A 22,145-nucleotide genomic window follows, 5' to 3' on the forward strand; every position below is an offset into this window, starting at 1 on the left:
TTCATCTTTCTACCAGTCGAGGGAGATGTCAAGATGTTAATTCACATGAATAACTGGCCTCTGTGTTTGAGCACAGCCTTCAATGGGACCTGACTACAAATGAGTTTGTGTTTGTCCTGATGAGAGATTGAAAGACTTTTACTTGGTTTCCTCCCATTGTCAACATTTCCAGTCTAACTGAATGAGATCTTTAGACCTAATTTATGAAGTCAGTGTATAAATGGTATACAGTAGGGCCACACAAAATAATAACTTCAGTAAAAGAAACGCTACATGGAAGCACGACTTCAGCTTCATTTATGTTTGCTGTTGGTTTGGTGCTGTAACCAGTTGCATTGAAAGGACGCATACAAAACCATTTCAACCTGTAAATACTCCTGTCCAAACTTGTAAATACCAACTGGTCTTAAATTCTCTAATATTTATTACTTTTTTTCTCTCCTTTTCTCCTTTTCATTGTTGTTATTATTATCATTATTATTACAACTGCTAAATTCTGTTATTTTCTTCGTAATATAACTGCACTCTCTATATGCTCATGTAAGGCTGAGGAGCACGAGAAAATGCATTATGGATAAATGTGGCTACACTGTTTATCTGTACATGACAATAAAACTTGAAACACACTGAAACACAGATTAGGAAACAGAGCAAAGGAGAAAAGGAGAGACTAATACCTTGAAGTGGAATGTTGGAAATGTGCAGAAAGAACAAGTTGGTGGGAGGAGCCACTCCTCTCTGTTTTTATCTCCTATTTAGTTTGGGAGGAGCCCAGTTTCAGCGTCACAGTGACATCACTGCTTGGAGCCACAGGCTGGAGTAAAAGCACTGAAACTTTTTCTCTGTAACAGAGGATCACACCAGTGCAACTCAAAGCTGTGGGTTTAACATGACTTTGTTAAAATCAGGCAGATGCAGGCTGTAGAATTTAGGGAAAAAGTGAATAATGAGTAAGCACAGGTGGACCTGTCTGGTGAGAACTTGTAGTGGTGGTTTGAGGCATTTTCACGAAGGACTGAAAAGAAAAAGATAACAAGCTCAGAACAATAGCCGGTGATTTCCTGCAGGATGATTGTGGCACAAAAAAATCCGCTACAGTAAATGCACTTTACTTCTTCCGAGTACTTTCACAGTGACATCACATTACACGCAGCACACCCAGAAGAGCTGCATTCCACAGCTGCACTCCTCTTCTCCTCCTCCTCCTCCTCAGCTGAGTCTGTAGGTGTGTTTGAGTCACAGCCGTTCAGCTGCTCAGCAGGCCGACCACGAAACAGACTGACAGCCGTGGGACCTTCAGTGAAACAGAGAGAAACTGAAATAGAAGGTAAGTGTACAGCATTTGTCTCTGCTTATCTCTCAGTTTTGAATTATTAAAAAGCATTACACATAAAGTGTTTTAGATTACCCATACAGAAATGACTAACAATGAAGTGAAACACAGATGAGAGACAAACTAACAGAAAAGCTCACTGAGTGGTTTGATGAGGAGAAAACTGCTGGGAATCATTTGGCATGTCCTTTATAGTGTGTAGCTCTCGACCCAAATTGAACACCTGTGGGAGATTTATAGTTAGACAGTGCTGTCCAGCACCATCATCAAAACAGCTAATGGGGTAATATCTGTGAAAGGACGAAGTTCCATCATTTCAGCAGGATTACAGACTCGAGGAGAGTGCCAACAGGCTCTGAAATGATCGCCTTAGACTAGCACCTCACTCAGCAACTAAATGTTTTTCCTTTATTTAACTGTATCTGTGCATTAGAAATTGTTTTGCATAAAATGTCCTGTCATGTTTATCAAATCAAAGACAAAGCTGTGATTTGGTTAACTTAAGTAAAATAGCTTTGAAAAGACCCCCAAAATAATCCTATATCAAGAACAAAATCTTCGGATGTGGACTAAAATTTAATGTCAATCATTACAAAAAAAGGTAACACAGAGGCTGATACTTTAGGCAAAAAAATTTTTGTGACCCATCAAGAACCAACAGGTCTTATAAAAGTGAAAATCAGCATTTTCCACATAAAGAAAATCAGTTTCATGGTATTTTTAAGGGCGTTATAGCACCTACTGTTTTCTTAATGATGGTGACACTGAAACTGATGCTGGGCAGTGGAATTTAGTAAACAGAGACTGGAGTATGTGTGGGAGGAGTCTGACTCTTTCAGGAATGTCAACATGTTCTGCTGCATTCCTGCTCAGTGAGGCCGCACGTCTTTCCCAGCAAACACATGACACAAACACAAACCTCCCCACACTTCAAACACCTGTTTGAAATGTAAGTATGCACATATGTTAAACTGCTCACTCTGAGGGTTCCCCTAAAACATAGGTGTCAAACTCTGGTCCGCGGGCCAAATTTGGCCCGCAGCCTAATTACATTTGGCCCGTGAAGCCATACCAAATTATTATTAGAGCTGGCCTACTGGTATTATACAGCTAATATATATATTGTTTAGTATTAAGCTTTGCTTGTTCCATATTCAGTTTTTCAGCTAAACTTGTTTGAGTCCATAAGAAGAGATGCATTCTTAAATCTGGAGGAAGATTTTTTTTTTTTCAATAAATATTAATGTTAGCCCGCGACTTTGTTCCAGTTTTGAATTTTGGCCCACTGTGTATTTGAGTTTGATACCCCTGCCCTAAAATATGACACGAATAGAGTCGTTTAAAAAAAATCTCTCTCTGGCTCCAGTATGGATTACACTTTAGTTTATCACACTTGTCTTAAGTAAGGAACTCAATTTTGTATCAATCACCAGTCATGTATATTTGCATCGTTACAGGAATCTTAGCCAGGAAAAACCCTCTAATGTTCACTGAATGTGCCGGGAAGCACCACTGTTGGCTGCAAGGCTGGTCTTTGTCTAATTAACTGACCTGTGACAGAATATCGGTGATGATGATGGATTAACAATCCTAAATCAGCTCATTTTCACCAAAAATATTTGTTGTCACTCCAGAAACCTCCTGAAGATTTTTCGGTCTCATTACAATCCCAACACAAAAGGCTATACTGACATTAACTTTTTATGGATTTCCTGGCTGAACTGACACTATTGGCATGTAATGTTACAGTAATATGCAGTTCGTCAAGAACTGATGGAAACAACAAACTAGCCAGCGGAATATTCTCCTCATATTCCACTTGGTCATACGTTTAAAATGAATCACAGAGATATTCCCACAACAGTCAAACAACAGCTTCTGTTGAGGTACAGCAACACACTACTTTGACAAACCACCCAAAAACCACCCAGTACATCTTTTTACTCGGACCAGGAATGTCTAAGGAGCTTGGAAAGAAAAGCATCTGGACTTCTTTAAGTCTCCTTGAAGACGTTTCACCTCTCATCCGAGAAGCTTCTTCAGTTCTAAGAGCAATTGGTGGAGAGTCCCAAAACCTTCGCTGATTGTGACCTACACCCGTTTTTTTTTTTTTTCATATCTTGGCTCGTGTGATTGGGTAGAGGTTCAATAGGGGGTCCATGTCCCTCTTGGGGACACCCCAATAGGGCTTAAAATCTGGGACTCCTCACCAGTTGCTCTTAGACCTGAAGAAGCGGTGAAACGTCTTCAAGGAAAAGTCCAGACGTTTTTCTTTCTAAGCTTCTTAGACTTCTTAGACCTGGATGACTGAGAACCTTCACAGACATAGGACCAGGAATATTAATCATTTGGTAGTTTGCCTGGATAGATCTCCAGTCCACTGCTGGGCTAAAGCAAAGAGACATTTGACCAGTCATAATTTAGATGTTTTTTTTCTACACATAATTAAGAAACCATTGCACCTGTTTATACAAGGTCCCAGAATTTACATTGTGCATCAGATCAAAGACTGAGCTCTGAGTGTTTGCAGAGCAGTGTGGTAAACAAATCTGGAACAGGCAGGGTCTTAAAAACATTGGCCGCCTAGACCAACTAGATAACCAAGGAAGTAGGATGGAGAGGTGAAAGAAAGGTTACAGAACAGTACGTCTTTGAGCAACCTGCATGGAGGAGGACTGACGCAAAAAGCTACGAGGCAAAAGATTCCCTGATCTGATTAGATAAAAACAAACAGTTTCAGTAGAATTCCATCAACTGTAACTGGGAGTAAGTTTACATACACACATCATGGACATAAATGTCATGGTAACTTTGGGCTTTTAATGATGTCTTTGAATTGTTCTCCAGGATTGTACAGCAAACAGAAAGAACTGAGTGCACAAGTTTGATGTTTTTTTTTCTCCGATCCACAGAGGATTAGAGAAAATACAGTGTATACACTCAGTTAAATCTTTTAATAAGCAGTGGGACAGCGTTGATCACCACTTGTATAATATCAACATGATTTGTGCATTTTTAACAATTACATTTCAAACGAGCTGCTTTCAGGAAAGAATCTGGGTAAGCTTACAGTGTCTGTGTAGATCTTATTGACGACGGATTTTTAAATTAATGATTTAAAATGTTAATACTCAGGTGGGTTCGGGGGTGGCTAGAGCTCAGAGCTGGTCGTCTGCTAATCGAAGGGTGGTTGGTTGTTGGCTCCTGCATGGGTTAGGGTTAGGGCAAGATACTCAGGTCGAGTAGAAAAAGTGCTATATACAAACACATCCATTTACCAGGTGATAGGAAGTGAAAGCAACATGTGTTCTAAATGGTCTGTATTTCCTACATTTGTCTTAGAGCATAAGAGGAATGTCTCGTTAGGGTTAAACTGGCCTTTTCAGTGTCAGTGGAAATACAGAGAATTATTTGCTATATAAGTCAGATACTTTTAAACAGGCTACTCTTCTTCTGGCTGCTCTTCTACAAAGCCTTTGTTGTTGTTATTGTTCTTGCAAAAAAATTGCAGAGTGTGTGAGAAAACCTGAGTGTTGGTATCAGTTTGTCCATGTGAAATTGGTTCCAGCTCCCAGCCAAGATTTCAGGAGGAACAGTCGTCCTGTTTCTCCTCCTGCAGCCCGCTGACACAAACCTGCCTGCCCACTCTCCACAGACTCCTGCACTCCACCTCTCAGAGTCTCAGACCCCTCTAGTTACCTCCAGTGCTGGCTTATAAAATTCAACATTGTTGTTTGTGACTTGGGACTACCTAAAACTTCCAAACAGGACAAAATTGGTATCATTTCCAACAGTTTTGTAAGACTGGCAGCAAAGTTTTGCAATAGGAAAAGTCCATCAAGTTCAACTATTCATAGTGAAACGTACTAATAATAATAATAATAATAAGTAATTTTACAACTTTAAATAAAATCATAAGAAAATAAATATGTAACAATGAATATTAATCTGTCTTAAGCCACTTGTATGTTATTTCATATACTTCAAAAAGTAGTGTTTTAATTGTCCATCAGAGAGAAAAATAGATCTTGCCAACAATTATTTTATTAAATCCCAACATTTCAGTCAAACAGACCTTCAGCAGGTACAGAAAACAAAGCACCAAACACATACAACATGTTGTATACATGAATAGATACATACAAATAAATTTGTGCTCTAAAGATTATAGGAGAAGGCAGATTTGCTATTTTTATTTGTTAAATATGTTCATTATAAAATATAAATGGAACTACAATTAGATTAGTGTAACTGCAATTTAACAAATATATAGTGCAAAAATATATTTATACATAAAAATATAGAAAAATATTACAATATTTTTGAGTAGGCAATTAAGCAGATGGATGGATGGGAGCATGCCTGATGGATTAATCATTCTGCTACAAGTATTTTTATGAACAGTTTTGAACGTAGAACACAATGTAGAAAATTGTTCTGTTGATATTTGTACTTATTAGACTCCAAGCACAATAAAACACAAACTCAGCGTTTGCAACTTTGCCTTATGAGCAGATGTAGCAAATAAAGGTCAAAGCTACCGTATGTATTTCTGACAGCAGACTTATACATTTAATCTTTGTGGAAGCCTAACATTAGTGCCAAACTGCAACTGTTTATTTTTTATAATGTATTGACTGTTTATTGGTGTAGTTTACAGATGTGTTTATGTGTCACCCTGTAGGTAAAAGTTGGTTTAGCGTGTGAACAATGGAGCTGAAGGTGTGGGTGGAGGGTGTGGTCAGAGTTGTTAGTGGCCTATCACTAAACACTTCCTGTCAGGATGTCGTCATAGCTCTCGCACAAGCAATCGGTAAGTCTCTCAGTCTGACTAACAATGAAAATTCTCATTTTACACTCACTGAATTACTTTGTTATCAGAATGGTGTTAGTTTGGTGTTTGCAGTTGTGAACACCAAACTACAAACATTACATACAGACATTTTAGGAGGACTAAAAAATGTAAATTACACCGGCTCACTGAGCCGTCCGTCTCTGCACCACATTCAGCTGATATTTGCATTTCATGTTATTAGCAATATGTTGATCAGTTAAAAACTAAGCCTTTATGTATCCCTGCTCAGGTCAGACAGGTCGTTACATTCTCATTTTGAAGTTACGAGGGAATGAGAGACACTTGGTTGCTGATGATTGTCCACTGCAGCACCTGGCTCAACTGGGACAGTTGGCCACAGAGGTCCAGTTCATTCTGCGGAGGACCGGCCCGAGCGTCAGCGAGGGTCCAGACACCTCCGCCAACGAGAGACGTCTTCCACTTTCCAGACCCTCAGAACCAGAGCCCCTCAAACGCAGAGAGCCACAAAAGGCTCTGACATTTAGTCTGGGTCCCTCAACACTTCCCAAAAGGAATAAACCAAAGAAGGACTGGTCTCGATCTCCCAGATCCTCGCCAGAACTGAGGGCCTCACCGGTATCTTTCCTAGACCCTGTGAACTCCATGAAGACAAATCCTTCTTACCCCAAAGACGAGGTGTTTAGGGATATTCTGCAGCAACAGAGAAGACTACAGGATCTGGAGATTCAGCTTCAAGATCTGGAAAGAGAGACTGAGTTATGGGAGCAGAAGTGGTCATCTCCTGAAGTAACTCTGGCTTTCGCTGAAGAACTGGAGGAACTGCAGTGGAGAGTGAGACAGAATGAGGTAGAGCTGATGCAGACAGAAGACTGGGAGAAAGCATTACAGGCAGAGATGGAAAGAGAACAAGGTATGTGCTCATATCTGTTTACATTCCCAACATTTTTGGTGCATTCCAGATTGCATTTCTAAAACAAAAACCATTAACACTGTTATCAACAGGTATGCACAGGCGCCTGGATCAGATTCATTCATCCATAAACGATCAAAGTTACGAAATCACTACACTCCAAACCCGTTCTGCACATCTAGAAGAGGACCTGCAAGTCAGAGTCCAAACGCAAAGTTCTCTGACAGCACAGCAAGATGAGTCCCTGAAGTCCCTGAAGCAGGAGCTCCACAACCGCCTGCAGCTAGGAGAAGAACTTGATGTAAGACTGGCTGAGTTACAGCAGGAGATGGAAACGGCTGAGGAAAGGGTAAAGGTATAATTCTTCAATCATTTCTACCTAAACTGAAGGGTTGATCTCACAAAAGCTACTGTAAGACTTGTTTCAGCAGCTTTAGGGAAGATGTGCTGACAATCGATATTTGTTGTGACAGGAAGCAAAAACACATCAGGGTTCATATTAGCTAGATCCATTATAGAGCTAATATGAGATGATGAAATGAAAGAAAAGTATGATACATAATGCTGCGTAATATTATAGCTGACATGAGAAAAATTTGCCACTGCACACTTGAAACTTTCCAGACACGCCCAACTGGCAAAAGACACTGTAAATGGAAAAGTGCAGGCTAAAGCTGACAGACAGGTTTTTGTTGGTCTTTGCATTAATCCTCCGTCCTCCTGCCTTTTTCTGAATGCATGAATAATAGCCTGAAAAGGATCACACTTTTCCAATAATACTCACCACACCCGGGAACTAGGTGAGATCAGACACACACAGAAACTGAAACAGTGGAAATGAGAGCACTGAAATAATACTTTTAAGCAGTAATTAACACATTTGCAAAGTAGTTGGTGTTAACCAAAAAACAAAAGGGTTAATCTGCAAATTCAATGTGGGCATGTGTTTTTACACCACATTCCCTCTCTGACACAACTCTCCCAGGAATTTGTTTGTATGTTAGTCGAATGTATTAAGAAGTACTCTGTGGAGCCACTGATAACAAAAACTAAGGACTTGAATTAACTCAAATGAAGGAAAAGTCTTAATTGATCAGTATAATGTTAAGAAACTGACTGTTGAGCTGAAAATTTTAGTTATTAAACCAGTGATGTTACTGCAGACTGTAAAAGTTGCATAAGAGCCACGTGGATTTTGGATGTTTGAGTTGATTCCAAACAGCGTTTTGGGAAAGAAGCTGGTGACGACTGTAGTGCCTGCTGAGGGCAGCAGGTCAAACAGGTCTTGGATAATACTTCTGGCTCTGGGATGGTACTGAGCATTTGTAATGCCTTCCAGGGAGGGAGGAGGACAGGTCATCACTCCATTCTTTTGAAATGTGTCTCATTTGGTGCGAAGGTGTGACTAAAGATGCACTGCTGTATTTTTAGTAGCGGAGGCAACGATGCAGCCCTGAAGAACAGTAAGATATATCAGCTCGTGGATACAATGTTCTCCGGTAATATAATACCTGTTGTGTCTTCTAGGACAGACTGGAGATTATTGAGGAGCTGAACAAAGAGCTGAGGCAATGTAACTTGCAGCAGTTCATCCAGCAGACCGGTGTGACCTCACAGACGGAGCAGACAAACCTACCAGTCAACGATGTTTACCTTAATAACGCTGGCATTAGGGAGTAGAAACAGAGGGGGAGCTGTTCACTCCAGCGACTGCAACAAAATGAAGAAGAAGACGAGACATTACATCTTTTGTCTACAATACCATTTTATGTTTGTGCCATATTTAATGTAAATTTATTGCCATGATGTTGGATTTTATTAGGACTTTTATATGTTATTTATTGTTGTTTTATTTTAAAAGTATTTCCTTCCACACCTGGTGCCTCATCTCACTCCTTTCGATCTGCAGCTTGTTCCCACCCTGAGTGTATTTTCAGTCAGTTTGTCACACATCATCACATCTCTCCAGCCAGGCCGTTGTTCCTGACTGTCTTTGAGATTTGACTTTTATTAAAGCTCATTCTAATCAAAAATGTAACACTTAAGCTGTCACATGACTGCTGGAGTCAAATGTACCACATTTCCTCTAAAATGTGGTAGAAAAACCACCTTATATGTCCAACAATATAACTGATATGTGACCCTGGTATTTCACTTTCGTCTGCAGGACATAGACTGTAAGAAATACATGACCTCAAAAATGTCACTCGTATGCCTCTGTATGTGTAACTGCCAATATTTACACTCGTGGCTCCACAGTGTAAATATGTGAAGGAGACACAAGTCCCTCGGGCGTCCTGTCAGAAAGGCGTAAAAGTCTGCCAAGTCAAATATGTGGTGTGATTACTTGTGTATAAGGAAGGAGACACAAGTAGCTTTCTTTCTGACTGCCAGTGTCTGAAATAAAGCTGATGCCACTGACTATAACTACTGTTTGTATTCAATCACATGACTCTAATTATGTTATTAATACGTGTTTCTTCATCATCTCGTGTCACTGTTTGCCTTTGCTCCACCAGAGGGCCCCAAAGGCTCATCCATGAACAGATCTTCAACCCCAACAGCCAAGGCTGCGCTCACTCGGAAAGCAAAGCACATGCATTTGTAATTAGTGTTCATACAGGAATGGATCATCACAGTTTGCCTACTAAAACACCATATAGTCCACTTCCCACAGATAAAAACACTGTGCCTCACAGACTGTAGGAACTGCCACAGGCTATTACACAACTGTACTCAGCCGAGCCTATAAATAAAAAGTGTCCCCTTTCTTAAAGATTGCAGGGGTAGACCCTGAACAGGCCGTCAGTTATAATATGGGCAGTGATGAACTGAATGGCTCTTGCTGAGGGGGGCAGGGTTCAAAGGAGTGCTTGGTGGAATGAGCAGTGTAGCAAGGTAGTAAAGAGAAGACATAGTAAAAGCACCGCTGAATAGAAACAATTATTAATTACAAAAGAGCACAAGCTAGGCTTAAGAGGTATACTGTTCAAGTGGGGTTAGATTTTCTGTTTGGAGAACAATAGGAATCATCAGCCAAATCCTAGTACACAGACAGGGGAGCACTTGGGATCTCCATGAGACAAATTTTACAAAAAACAAAATGCAGACAACAAAAAACCATTAAGCAAAAGTGGAAGTTTGCAACACTCACGTTCAAAGAATTATAAGCAGCCAGATCCAACAAATGTGGCAGAAGAAGGGACGTCAACAACACAAGAAGGGATCTATACAATATTCAAAAACATGTTTGTGATGGAACGCACAAATACAAGAAATAACATCTTTCATCTCAGAACAGGCACACAAACAAACAGCTGTCAAACATGTAGTGTTGGGCCTGTGATCAGGAAAGAAGGCATTAATAGGAACTTTATAATAATAATAATAATAATAATAATAATAATAATGGATTGTATTTATATAGCGCTTTTCTAGACAGTCAAAGCGCTTTACAATTCCACTATTCATTCGCACACTGGTGGAGGCAGCTACAGTTGTAGTCACAGCTGCCCTGGGGCAGACTGACAGAAGCGAGGCTGCCATATCGCACCATCGGCCCCTCTGGCCAACACCAGTTAGCGGTAGGGTGAAGTGTCTTGCCCAAGGACACAACGACTAGGACAGACAGAGCTGGGGATTGAACCGGCAACCTTCCTTGTTACTAGATAAATTAGCTTAAGACTCCTTTTACTTTTGTAGCCTTTCTTAGAAAGCTAATGTCACAGGATTATGAACAACTGATGATATCTGTGAGCACGACAGGTTTAATAAAGAAAGAATTAAAATGCTTGTTTTTCTTTAGGCGCACGCCACACTCCAGTCCAGTAGGTGGTGCTGATGCACCTTTTAGCTGGTTTGCCAACCGCAAAAATCCCCCCAAAGAAGCCGTCATGTTGTTAGTTTGAGGCTTCTGCTGGTTTGGGGGATACAGTGGTTGGTTAGTTGAACTCTGGAGTCCTGTACCAACTTAAATCCGCAGAATGATGAAGGGAAAGACGGTTATTGTGACCGGTGCTAACAGCGGGATAGGAAAGGCCACAGCAGCCGGCATTGTGAAGCTCCAGGGTCGTGTAATAATGGCCTGCCGAGACTTGGACAAGGCTGAGGAGGCAGCTCGGGACATCCAGCAAGGCACCGGTGCAGAAAGTACACAGCTGGTGGTCAAACAGCTCGACCTCGCTTCACTGACATCTGTACGCGCATTCTGTGAAGACATAATTAAGGTAGCGATATAGTTGTTTTTGTTACATGTGTCATCGCCAGAGCCCCAAACATGGGATTACACGCCACCCGCGTTTTATTTGACATGTACTAAATGGACAAAAGTGTTGGGCCATGTACACATAACACATAAACGAGCCTTTCTGACTTTCATATAAAATCCCAAGACGTTAATATGGAGCTGCTCTACCCTTTGCAGCTCAAACAGCTTTCACTCTTCTGGAAAAGGCTTTCTTTAGGCTTTATCAAGGTTCTGTGTGGACCAGTCACGTTCTTCCACACCAGTCATGCCCTTATAGACCTTGGGCACTGGTGCAGACTCATGCTGGAACAGAAAGAGGCTACCAGCCAGTGGCCCTGAGAGGTCAAACCCACTGCAACTCAAGAAAACTCAACAGCAAAAACCTACAAAACACAACAGAAGTTGAATTAAAGAAATCTTATGGAACACAGTGGACCAGCTGTGGAAGTGAAAGAGTCCAAAACATGCAAAGGACTGAACTGAGACACGCTGAAAAGACTCAGATGGAGAAAACCTTTAGCATTGCTGAATGTCCATACAGTGTGTGACCTGACTGGCTGGATAGTCCACAGTACTGGGTTACATACCACTGAATGCTTGTAGTTAATTAACAATATTTATATTTCTTCCTAGTGGAAAAATAGGTTAAAGTGGAATTTGGCAGGTGGCGGCATCCTAAAATTGGGAGCAGCTCTGCAGTGTGGGAATAAGTCACTGGTTTTCTAAGTATGTAGCGGCTGTCGTCTGAGCTGGTCCTGAATGAGCTCATCCACTCTTTGGAGGAAGCTCATTTATGCTGCAGTGTGCACATGCGCCACAGACCTGTTTTATATCTAGTGCGTTTCTGGTTGTAAAAGTACACAGTGTACGAAATAATCTGTTCTCCTCTTTGCTGTTAAACAGGAGGAACCTCGGCTAGATGTGCTGATCAACAATGCCGGTATCTACCAGTGTCCTTACACCAGGACAGAGGATGGCTTTGAGATGCAGTTTGGAGTCAACCATCTGGGACATTTCCTGCTCACCCATTTGTTGCTGGACCTTCTGAAACGATCAGCTCCTAGCCGCATAGTGGTGGTCTCTTCCAAGCTCTATAAACACGGTTACATAAACTTCGAGGACCTAAGCAGCGAGAAGTCGTATGACAAAGCTTTTGCCTACAGTCGCAGCAAACTAGCCAACCTTTTGTTCACCTGTGAGCTTGCCCGTCGCCTGGAGGGCAGCGGAGTGACAGCGAATGCTGTAACTCCGGGCATAGTGAGGACTAACCTGGGGAGGCACGTTCACATCGCTGTGTTTGTTAGGCCGCTTTTTGACCTGCTGTCCCGAAGCTTGTTTAGGAGCCCCGAAGAAGGAGCTCAGACATCCGTCTATGTAGCTTCTAGCCCGGATGTTGACAATGTGCAAGGAAAGTGCTTTGCAGATTGTCAGCCTCAGGTTCTTTTGGACAAAGCCACGGATCAGGAACTGGCTGCTAAATTGTGGGACATTAGTGAAGTCATGGTGGGGATAATCACATGAGATCAGCGTGAATTTTGAGACTTAAAAATCAATTATTTAATAACCATTTATTAACCAAAGTCTTTCTAGAGAGCACAAAGTTAAACAGGGCAGAGCAAATCCAAAGCCATGTTTTCCAGAATTAAGACTTTTGTTTGTCCTAAGTGTCATATGTTCAAGTCTCATGGTACCATACTTTCCCAGTAGAGCATGTTGCTCTCAGACTGCTTTACTTGTGTTTCTTAGAAATGTCAAAAGTAGAACGGGAGCAGAGCGTTCCTGTCTGTGGAACCTGCTCCCAGTCTCGGAGCGGTTAAATTCAAATGTTCCTTTTAGTTAATGCTTGTAATGAGGGCTGCGGCAGAACCGTCCCTCAGTTTTGCTGATGTAAAGCTGAAAGTGAAACTGTGGGTTCAGGATTCTTTGGAACTTCCCATGAACTCAACATTTCTCATTTACGCTCCTCGTTTTGCTCCTGATGTAAATGAATGTGGAACACATGCAGTAAACGTGCAGTAAAAATGTCATTAACCTGTTCAGGGATGTAAAGTCATTGTCATAATGTGATGCGGTTGTCTTCTCTCATAAAATTGAAGTGAATCGATATTGTTTCCTCTTGAAAATCATACTCTGGCACATGAAGTGGATTATTACAGTAAGTTTTGTATTTAACTAGGAAGTGAAAGTCTTGGGCTGTTTTGCGACAGTCGGCCCTGCTGTAGCGTGTTTTTGATGGCAGGAGAAATGGGATTGGCTGGAGAAACCTGAGAAAGCACGAGGAGAACATCTAAACCACACACAGAGGAGCCCTGCTGCTTAAACCCAGGATGCTTTTGCTGTGAGGCAGTGCTAACTACTGAGGCACAAGTCTTTTTGAACTGAATGCACTAATACTTGTTGCAGTGGTATTATACCACAAGCATGACAATGAGTTAACCGACAGTCGTCCAAAATAAGAGAGTTTGTTATACTTACACTATAATTTATAGCTGGTTCTTTAGCTGAGGCCAGTGTGTTTGTGTAAATGGGCTCAAGCATACACAGTTTGTTGTATTGTGGCCCTTTTCAACATCAGTGTTTTATGGACTCAAACTTGAATAATATTGAGTCGTCCATGTGTACAAATGTATACAAATGCAGTACAAAATGAAAATGATCTAGATTCTCCTTGGTTTTATTCAAACAAATCTCTGAAAAGTTTTCCTTGTAACTCTTGTCAATAAACATCCACAAAACCTCTCAAGAAATGGTCCCAGTTTCTGCTGTCAGCAGGAAAGCCTGCCACTCGTCTTCTCCTGAACACAGACTCTCCTTACAGCTTTTATACGTTTCCATCCACGGTCCGCTGTAGAATGATCGTTTCAGAGTTCAGCTCGAACTAGTTGATGAATTCATTTTCCATTTGACCTGATGTAACGTTGGACCCAAGAAACATAAGCCGGAGCGAATTTGACGACAGCAGAACTTTTATTTAACACTGTGGTTTGTTTACTGGGACACAGACACTCCAGCTCTCTCTCTGCTGTCACGTCCGCCCTCCTCCTCCTACTGTCACTGCCAACATATAAAGAGACACAATCACTGTCAGATCCCAGCACACCTGTTCACCCCGCCCCTGCGCCGCCCCGGGAGCTCACTGCGTCACCCCTCCTCTGCAGCTGGCCAGAGACCACACCCACGCCACACCTGAATTTCACTCATTGTTGGATGCAGTGGTGCAAAGCATGTCACCACTGGACTCTAGAGCAGTGGAGGCGTGTTCTCTGGAGTGACGAATCACGCGTCTCTATCTGGCAGTCCATTGGAGGAGTTTGAAGGTTTCCAGGAGAGCGGTACTAGTCTGACCGAGTGTAAAGGTTGGTGGAGGGGGGTTATGGTGTGCGGGTGTTTTTCAGGACTCGGTTCCTTGGTTCTACTGAAAGAAACTCTTAATGCTTCTGCATACTGAGACATTTTGGACAATTTCAGCTCCCAGCTTTGTGGGAGTAGTTTGGGGATGGCCCCTTCCTGTACCGACATGACTGCACACCGGTGCACGAAGCAACGTCCATAAAGACATCATATTAAACCCTGCAGACTGTGAAAGCAATGTCACTCAAGTTCATATCCGTGTGAAGGCAGAGGAGTGAATACATTTGGCAGTGTGTTCATATCATGAGTCTAAAGGTAAAAATAGGTAAGATTCCAGCTTCAAAAATTCATTTTATTCTGTCTACGATCTTTAAACTGACTGACACACATTTATTTTCCTCAGCTTCCTGGATTAAAATGGAGCTTCTGCTCTTTATTTACCTGTTGCAGAGGTGAATGTAGTTGATGGCTGAGAGCTTGGTTGGTGACAGTTTTCTTTGTCTTTCATCAACATGTATAATGATTACTCAGACTTTTGGTGTAACAACCTGCTGTCAGGCCTGTAAATGCAGCTATTTTACTTCACTTCCTAGTTAGACCTCATTACATGGATCATAGCGTTATGTTATTTCTCCGGCCTGTTTTTAAGCTCATTATGTAAAGAAAGGAAACAAATAATGCTTTGTTGCTGTGGATAATTTTTTAAATTCTATTCAAATTATTTATAAAGCACCAAATCACAACAAAACAAATCAATCAAAGCAACGTGAGTCATCTCCATCAATTCAATTATTATGCAAATTATTTGACCACAGCATCCATTTGTATTTATTAAAAAACGACAAACTCTACATTTGTTTAGTGTTCAGCTCTTAACCAGCGGATTGTTCTGGTTCGCATTTCTGGCTGATTTCAGATTTGACTGAATTTGTAAATTAATTTTTTTTGATCATGAAATATTTGTTGCTGGTTAGTTAACATGTTGTGCAAGTGTACAGTATGTGGATTTAGTTCAGGGGATTAAGAGTAATCCACTTTAACACTTACCAGCTCCCTCCATATGCTGCCAGTGTCCCTGCAGTCCTCACATGGCCCTGCTGCCTGAGGAGTCTGTGTCGCCTCACACGAGGACCCTCGATGGGCTTCTGAAAAAACAAACAACACAAAAGAAATTGGAGGTTTTTGGCTGAAAATAATGAGTGAGCTAAACGGCTCTGAAATATCTCATTTGTGTTACGTGATGTTCAAGTACTTAGGGTTATGATGATGCATCCTAGTGTGATTTCAGTTTTCAATGAGGTGTGCAGAACAGAGTCGGACTCGCTTCATTAACAGAATAATTGATCGTCACAGACCCTCTGGGAATGGAGGCTAACCCGATTTTGTTTTCAGGTGTTAGCTCAGTGTATTCTCACATTTTTGCTTTCTCTGAGCATTTCAGTCTAATGATGATAAGCAGCACACTGATTAAGAGTGAACGTTTTGCCCTGTGGCCCCATGCCTTAAACAGATGTGTTGTTCTTTGGGTTTATTTATCCAGCATCCTGTGCAGATTTGTCCTCCTTCCACAAACACAACTGATGAGCCCTTAGTTCATGATGACCCAAAACGCTTCCTGTTTAGTGAACACCCACATAAGGTTTTGGCATGGACAGTGGGCATTGCAGCACAGGTACACACGGCTCAGGATTATAAGATTATCCTTCAAAAAAACCATCGCAGCTCTATTTACAGCTTTGTTATGACCACAGCCAGTATATAAATGCTGTGAGGAGAGTGGCTGCATGACTGAGACCACACTTCTTTCTTCTTCTGAAACAGGGTAAGAGCTGGCAGCAAACATGAGCACACACTGTAGCAAAAACTTTTCTATGAAAGTACTTTTTAACATCTTGAAAGCTTTTCCTGGTTTAACTGTGTGTAGAAGAGTGGGCGTTTATTCTTTTAGATGTGTTAAAATGTAACTTCAGATACAGATTACACTCATAAATCCTCACGTTGATGTAAAATAACTCTTGAAAGTGTTAAAAATTCAGAACACAAGACTTCATGCAACGACTTAAAGAACAGTGAATGATAGTCAAGTTATACTCTACACATCGTTGTATAAATATCTGAAAGGCAGTGCAGCAGCATTGCTGGTACTGACATGCTGTGGCTGGAGCAGTGTCAGTGACTGAAGAATAATACAAGTCACAGATTTACTGAATGGTGGAGGGACCTGCTATGGTGTTTGATTTGGAGATATCATTAGGCTGGAAAGAGCTCTGTCGTCCAAGCTGGTCACTGCCAGTAGGTACAGAAGGTTCCTCGTGAATTAAATGACTGATGTGAGGGTGGAAAACAATTCTCTGTATTTATTGTGCCATTTACGTAAGTATGAGGGAGCAATGAGGCCTGATCAAGAGCTAAATATGCTCAGTCTCACCTTTGAAAATTGAAACAGGTTTTACTTGATGGCACGTTTTGATCCCTGGGTGCTGCATGCTGATCCTGATTCACGATCATGTGTCATAGCTGACCTTTGACTTTAGTTTTTAAATAGAGACTATTAGCATACAGAAGTCGTAAAAAAAAGAGATAAAACTATTTTCGTGTTTGAACTTTTTAAAGATGAATGCAACAGCAGCCGAGCCAGCGGAGGGCTCCAAGCCTGCTCCTCCTAAGTTCAAGCAGAAGGGCTCTCGGCAGTTTAAGAGCAAAGCTCCCAAACCTGGACAGAAGGGGTGAGTTGAGTAATTATTTACACTTATACATCAGTTTCTTGTACTTTCTTTGAATACTTTCCATCTGCTTTTCCAATAGCTTTGACAATGATGGAGGGATGGAGGAGCTTGGAGGTGAGTGTGATTATTATGTTTATTGTGAAGCTGTTTTATGTTTAAATCTTATGCTTGGCTTTTATTTTTCTTACCTTGCAGACTCTGCAGTGGTCTGTCCCTGGGAGGCCTTTGGTGACATGGAGCTGAGCGACCTGGCTCAGTTTGGCGTTGTCTAAACCCACCAGCAGACATGTGTGAATGTTTGGAACATCTCTGTGGTTCCTAATGTAGAGGATGAGGAGCATCCTCTGAGTCGAGGGGGCTTGGCAGTCTCAGGGTCATATGGAGCCTCTGTAACTCTGCTGTAAATGGAGAAAGGAAACAGTGGAACCTTAGATCTGTAAACTATCAAAACAAAATCAAGCAAACTTGCATTGAATTTAAAGGACCCTATTTAACATTTGACAGCCTACTGCTAATAAATCCACAGATATGTTTCTGATTTGTCTTTGCTGAGGACTTTGTGTAGATTAATGTGAAGAAAAACAACTGAATCCATGTTAAGATTTGTGAAATAAGACATGTTAGGCTTAAGTGTATGACAGCCGATAACTAATCCCTGCTACACATGGGTCGCAAACATTTTGCCACTAAACCTGTGGCCCATGGCAACGAACCCGAGCATCCTACCAGTGGCGAACCAATCTGATCTCAGCTTCATAGAGCCAGTGTGAGATCACACGAAGAGACCGAAGAGGCTGACAAGAAGAAAAGTTCTTCAAGATGTTGAACAGCCTAACTGCCACTCATCTTGAAAAACTATTTGCAAGTGTGCTGAGGAGACCTGGTATTTGAGTTTATTTCATAAAATGTTTGAGAATTAAAAACTATTTATGGCATTTTTTTTTGATATTATGTTTTTATGACCAGAAGCTTTCCCTTGACCTCAGAGGAATCTATCTATCTATCTATCTATCTATCTATCTATCTATCTATCTATCTATCTATCTATCTATCTATCTATCTATCCATCCATCCATCCATCCATCCATCCATCCATCCATCCATCCATCCATCTATCTATCTATCTATCTATCTATCTATCTATCTATCTATCTATCTATCTATCTATCTATCTATCTATCTATCTATCTATCCATCCATCCATCCATCCATCCATCCATCCATCCATCCATCCATCTATCTATCTATCTATCTATCTATCTATCTATCTATCTATCTATCTATCTATCTATCTATCCATCCATCCATCTATCCATCTATCTATCTATCTATCTATCTATCTATCTATCTATCTATCCATCCATCCATCCATCCATCCATCCATCCATCCATCCATCCATCCATCCATCCATCTATCTATCTATCTATCTATCTATCTATCTATCTATCTATCCATCCATCCATCCATCCATCCATCCATCCATCCATCCATCCATCTATCTATCTATCTATCTATCTATCTATCTATCTATCTATCTATCTATCTATCTATCCATCCATCCATCTATCTATCTATCTATCTATCTATCTATCTATCCATCCATCTATCTATCTATGCTGTTCATACATGCAAGTAAAAAATGTTTATAAACAGAATTTATGACAGCAGAATAATAATCAAAGCTTGCTGAAGGTTTAACTGAATGTTGAAAGTTAATGTAAATGTCTTCATAATAAATGGATTGGACTAGTTTTTATGTAGTGCTTTTTTATTCTACTGGAGCACTCAAACTGCTTTAAAGCACATATTAGCCAGTCCCAGAAGAACACTGGCGTATGTAATAATCCAGTTATGATTACATGTTCTTATATGTTTTTTTCAGGCATGTTTATTTTGTCAGTAGAGAGCGTAGATGCTCAAAAGCTTTTAGTCTGTGTAGACGAGTACTCCCCTGGGAAATCAAAACTGAACTGAGAGGTCTGTGACTGTAGTTTGTATTTTTCCACAATGTCAGGTAAGCCTAATATTTTGGCACTGGCCTGTGAGTTGAGATATCCAGTTTATTTGTATTAAACATGCATTGGTTGTAAATAATAAATTAACATAAATGTGTAGAAGTGAGAAAAATGACAAAAGAGGTCATCTTTTCATAAATATTTCAGGGTAGCCTCATCATGTTCCACCATCTTTAGTCCATTTGACTACATGGTAGCGTCAAAGCCCTTCAAAAAGTAAGTCTGAGATGTAGCCATGAGAAGAGAACAATGACTTTTGTTTGAGTGGTCCAAAGGACATTATTGTCACATTATTGTGTTGGTGGAGTGAGGAGCAAACAACACTATTTCTAGAAATGGTAAATGGACTCGTTCTTATATAACGCTGCTCTACTTCAGTGTCCTCTATACAACATGTCTCATTCACACACAGTCATGCAAACACTTTTTTCTAAGCTTTCTAACTGACATTCACAGTCTGACAAACACATCAGCAGCAGGTCGGTGTTCAGTATCTTGCCCAAGGATACTGTCAGAGGTGGGTAGTAACGAGTTACATTTACTCTGTTACATTTACTTGAGTAAGTTTTTGAAAAAAAGCTGTTAGCTTATAGCTAGCGTGAGCTATAAGCTAACAGCTAGCATGGTTAATGACGCTAGAGTTCCATGCACATGTAAACAGCTCGTCTCTACTGCTTTAACTGTTAAAACAGGAGGCAATACTGCGGCTGACAGGGTTTATTATGTGAAACAGCAGCTTGTTTAGTTTAAACAGTCTGCATTAAGCTGGGCAAACACTGCGATTTTTTTCAGTCGAGTTATTCAGTTCCTGCTCAAACTGTACGATTGAATCTCAAGGGTTAGAAGTTCATAGGTCACGATGCAGGGTCTCACACCTGATGCTCTGATGCGACCTGAGTCCACACACACACACACACACACACACACACACACACACACACACACACACCACCACCACCACCACTATCAACTTTGCTAAATTACTGATGAAAAACATTGACCAGGCAGCTGTGATTGAGCAGCAATGCCCATCCAACTCTTTTCGTGGTTGTTGTAGTCGTGATAATTTTGTGAGGCCACATTGAAAAGCCTCGGATACGGAAGTGTAGAGCTGCCACCCAGGCAAAAGAAAAATAGAGCTATATCACATTATAACGTGAAAAGTTTAATTATAAAAAAAGTATAATTATCACGTTCATACAATATGATATTTATATTGTACGAATGTGATAATTATGTATATTGAAATAACGTGATATTATACTGCACTAACATGAAAGGTATATTGTTAGAACAATAAACTTTTCACGTTATAATGTGATATAGCTCTATTTTTCTTTTGCCTGGGTGGCAGCTCTACGCTTCCTCGGATGAGCTTACCAAAGTTCTACAAGTTGTGCCTCCATCTCTTGTGTGCAGATCACACGCTGCACTGCCGTGCTGCTCTGCTTTTCACTTTCATTTCTGTGTTTGCACGTGCACAGTGTGAGAGGCTGCGTTGACACCCTCACGAGGGGCGACAAGATTTCAAACGGGTTTGATTTTCTTGCGACCATGATGATCGGGAGCTGGTTGTGAGGTTTCATCTTCGCGTTTCATCTTTTTGCAGACTGAGGTGTTTGCCTTCTCAGGACAGCCATGCAGAGATTAGAGGCTACATCGCAGCTCCAGTCACGGCTTTAATCACTGTCTTTCTCGTCTTTCCCCAGAGTAACAGCCAAACGGTGCGAGGAGGATCTGTTGGCTAGCACTGTTTAGCCTTGCACGCGTTTTTATTTTGAACTTAATCTGGAATTCATTGCAAACTGTTTGTGCGGGATATGAAGGACAAGAATTTGTTTTTCAACAAGAGTTTGTAAAAAACATCTCCAGTGTGATCAAATCTTCTTGCCAAACATCTGCAGCTTAGCAGTCTATACAGCACAATAATGACCAGACCTAATTCTTTTGAAAACCATACATCTTTCCACAGGTCTCAACTTCATCAGACATCACCTAGACTCAGAGCTGGATGATGCCAGCACAAACAGCCTAACCGACGGAGATGATGGATCCATGGGGTCAGGAAAGCCAGAAGCAGGGGAGCTGGAGAGGTACCTTTCATGTCCATTCACTGGAGGTGTGGATCTATTGCATGGCGTTCCCCACATCAAGAAGCTGTCGATCAAAATCAATACAGCTCTTCCTGCATCTGGAGCCTGTGAGGGACTTAGTCATGCAGGACTCCTGTTCACTGCTAAACAGTTTCAGCTTCACAGAAAGAACCTTGAGAGCAAACTGCTGCTGAAGCTTAACCATCACCTCACTGAGTGAAGAAATGTCACATTTTTGCTAAATATGCAGAAATACATGCACACCCATACAATTTATGGTAAACTGAGCTGCCTTGTATGTACATATGTTGAAGATGCCTCGTTCTAATGTTTTCTCTGAGGCTGCTGTGCCATTTGGAGCAAAAATGAATATAAAGTTTACAGCATATCTTGTCACTGGAAATTGTTTGCACTGTTTATATATTTATATTATTTACTGTAGGTATTGGTTAAAAAGGCTTTATGTTGTGAAAAACTGAAATCTGGAAATTAGAATCCTTGTGCCTTATTTTGTTGATGTTTTTACATATATTCTACTTGAAAATACTAAAATTTGTACATTTTATTGATTGATTGAATCTTTATTTTGAACATGTTGAAAAAGTACAACAACATAGAATTAAAAGAGACAAATGAACAAAGCAAAACAAAAGG

At 40.9% G+C, this 22,145-nt stretch overlaps 3 protein-coding genes across 7 annotated transcripts; all 3 read left to right on the forward strand.

The window, feature by feature from the left end:
- Positions 1-869: 869 nt before the first annotated feature.
- Positions 870-10,306, forward strand: LOC146394210 (ras association domain-containing protein 8-like). 4 transcript variants are annotated; one of them, XM_084919658.1, is made up of 5 exons: positions 870-1,327; positions 6,018-6,146; positions 6,418-7,059; positions 7,152-7,408; positions 8,587-10,306. In XM_084919658.1, the coding sequence occupies exons 2-5, from the start codon at positions 6,044-6,046 to the stop codon at positions 8,737-8,739; spliced, it is 1,155 nt and encodes a 384-aa protein (XP_084775784.1). In that variant the 5' UTR covers positions 870-1,327; positions 6,018-6,043; the 3' UTR covers positions 8,740-10,306. The 4 variants fall into 4 exon arrangements, with proteins under 4 accessions (XP_084775784.1, XP_084775705.1, XP_084775849.1 ...); XM_084919579.1 differs by having other exon boundaries at positions 7,152-7,414; positions 8,587-10,304; XM_084919723.1 differs by having other exon boundaries at positions 7,152-7,414; positions 8,592-8,721.
- Positions 10,307-10,928: 622 nt separating this feature from the next.
- Positions 10,929-14,977, forward strand: LOC146394211 (retinol dehydrogenase 14-like). The gene is made up of 2 exons (XM_084919918.1): positions 10,929-11,285; positions 12,209-14,977. The coding sequence occupies exons 1-2, from the start codon at positions 11,043-11,045 to the stop codon at positions 12,824-12,826; spliced, it is 861 nt and encodes a 286-aa protein (XP_084776044.1). The 5' UTR covers positions 10,929-11,042; the 3' UTR covers positions 12,827-14,977.
- Positions 14,978-16,386: 1,409 nt separating this feature from the next.
- LOC146394212 (retinal cone rhodopsin-sensitive cGMP 3',5'-cyclic phosphodiesterase subunit gamma-like) lies at positions 16,387-18,459 on the forward strand. Of its 2 annotated transcripts, XM_084920029.1 has the most exons (4): positions 16,387-16,478; positions 17,270-17,382; positions 17,462-17,496; positions 17,578-18,458. In XM_084920029.1, exons 2-4 carry the CDS (start codon positions 17,270-17,272, stop codon positions 17,652-17,654), a joined length of 225 nt encoding a protein of 74 aa, XP_084776155.1. In that variant the 5' UTR covers positions 16,387-16,478; the 3' UTR covers positions 17,655-18,458. The 2 variants fall into 2 exon arrangements, with proteins under 2 accessions (XP_084776155.1, XP_084776218.1); XM_084920092.1 differs by lacking the exon at positions 16,387-16,478 and having other exon boundaries at positions 17,578-18,459.
- Positions 18,460-22,145: the final 3,686 nt, after the last annotated feature.

The sequence above is a fragment of the Perissodus microlepis genome, chromosome 1 (assembly GCF_051167445.1).
Source record: "Perissodus microlepis isolate ML-2025 ecotype Zambia chromosome 1, ASM5116744v1, whole genome shotgun sequence".
Classification (NCBI taxonomy): Eukaryota; Metazoa; Chordata; class Actinopteri; order Cichliformes; family Cichlidae; genus Perissodus; species Perissodus microlepis.

Excerpts from the sequence above, each read along its gene's own strand:
- LOC146394210 (XM_084919579.1), top strand. The coding sequence starts at position 6,044 with ATGGAGCTGAAGGTGTGGGTGGAGGGTGTGGTCAGAGTTGTTAGTGGC. Across the intron at positions 7,060-7,151 it reads AGAGATGGAAAGAGAACAAG|GTATGCACAGGCGCCTGGAT; the intron begins GTATGTGCTCAT and ends TGTTATCAACAG. Across the intron at positions 7,415-8,586 it reads CGGCTGAGGAAAGGGTAAAG|GACAGACTGGAGATTATTGA; the intron begins GTATAATTCTTC and ends TGTGTCTTCTAG.
- LOC146394211 (XM_084919918.1), top strand. The coding sequence starts at position 11,043 with ATGATGAAGGGAAAGACGGTTATTGTGACCGGTGCTAACAGCGGGATA. Across the intron at positions 11,286-12,208 it reads TCTGTGAAGACATAATTAAG|GAGGAACCTCGGCTAGATGT; the intron begins GTAGCGATATAG and ends GCTGTTAAACAG.
- LOC146394212 (XM_084920029.1), top strand. The coding sequence starts at position 17,270 with ATGAATGCAACAGCAGCCGAGCCAGCGGAGGGCTCCAAGCCTGCTCCT. Across the intron at positions 17,383-17,461 it reads CCCAAACCTGGACAGAAGGG|CTTTGACAATGATGGAGGGA; the intron begins GTGAGTTGAGTA and ends CTTTTCCAATAG. Across the intron at positions 17,497-17,577 it reads AGGGATGGAGGAGCTTGGAG|ACTCTGCAGTGGTCTGTCCC; the intron begins GTGAGTGTGATT and ends CTTACCTTGCAG.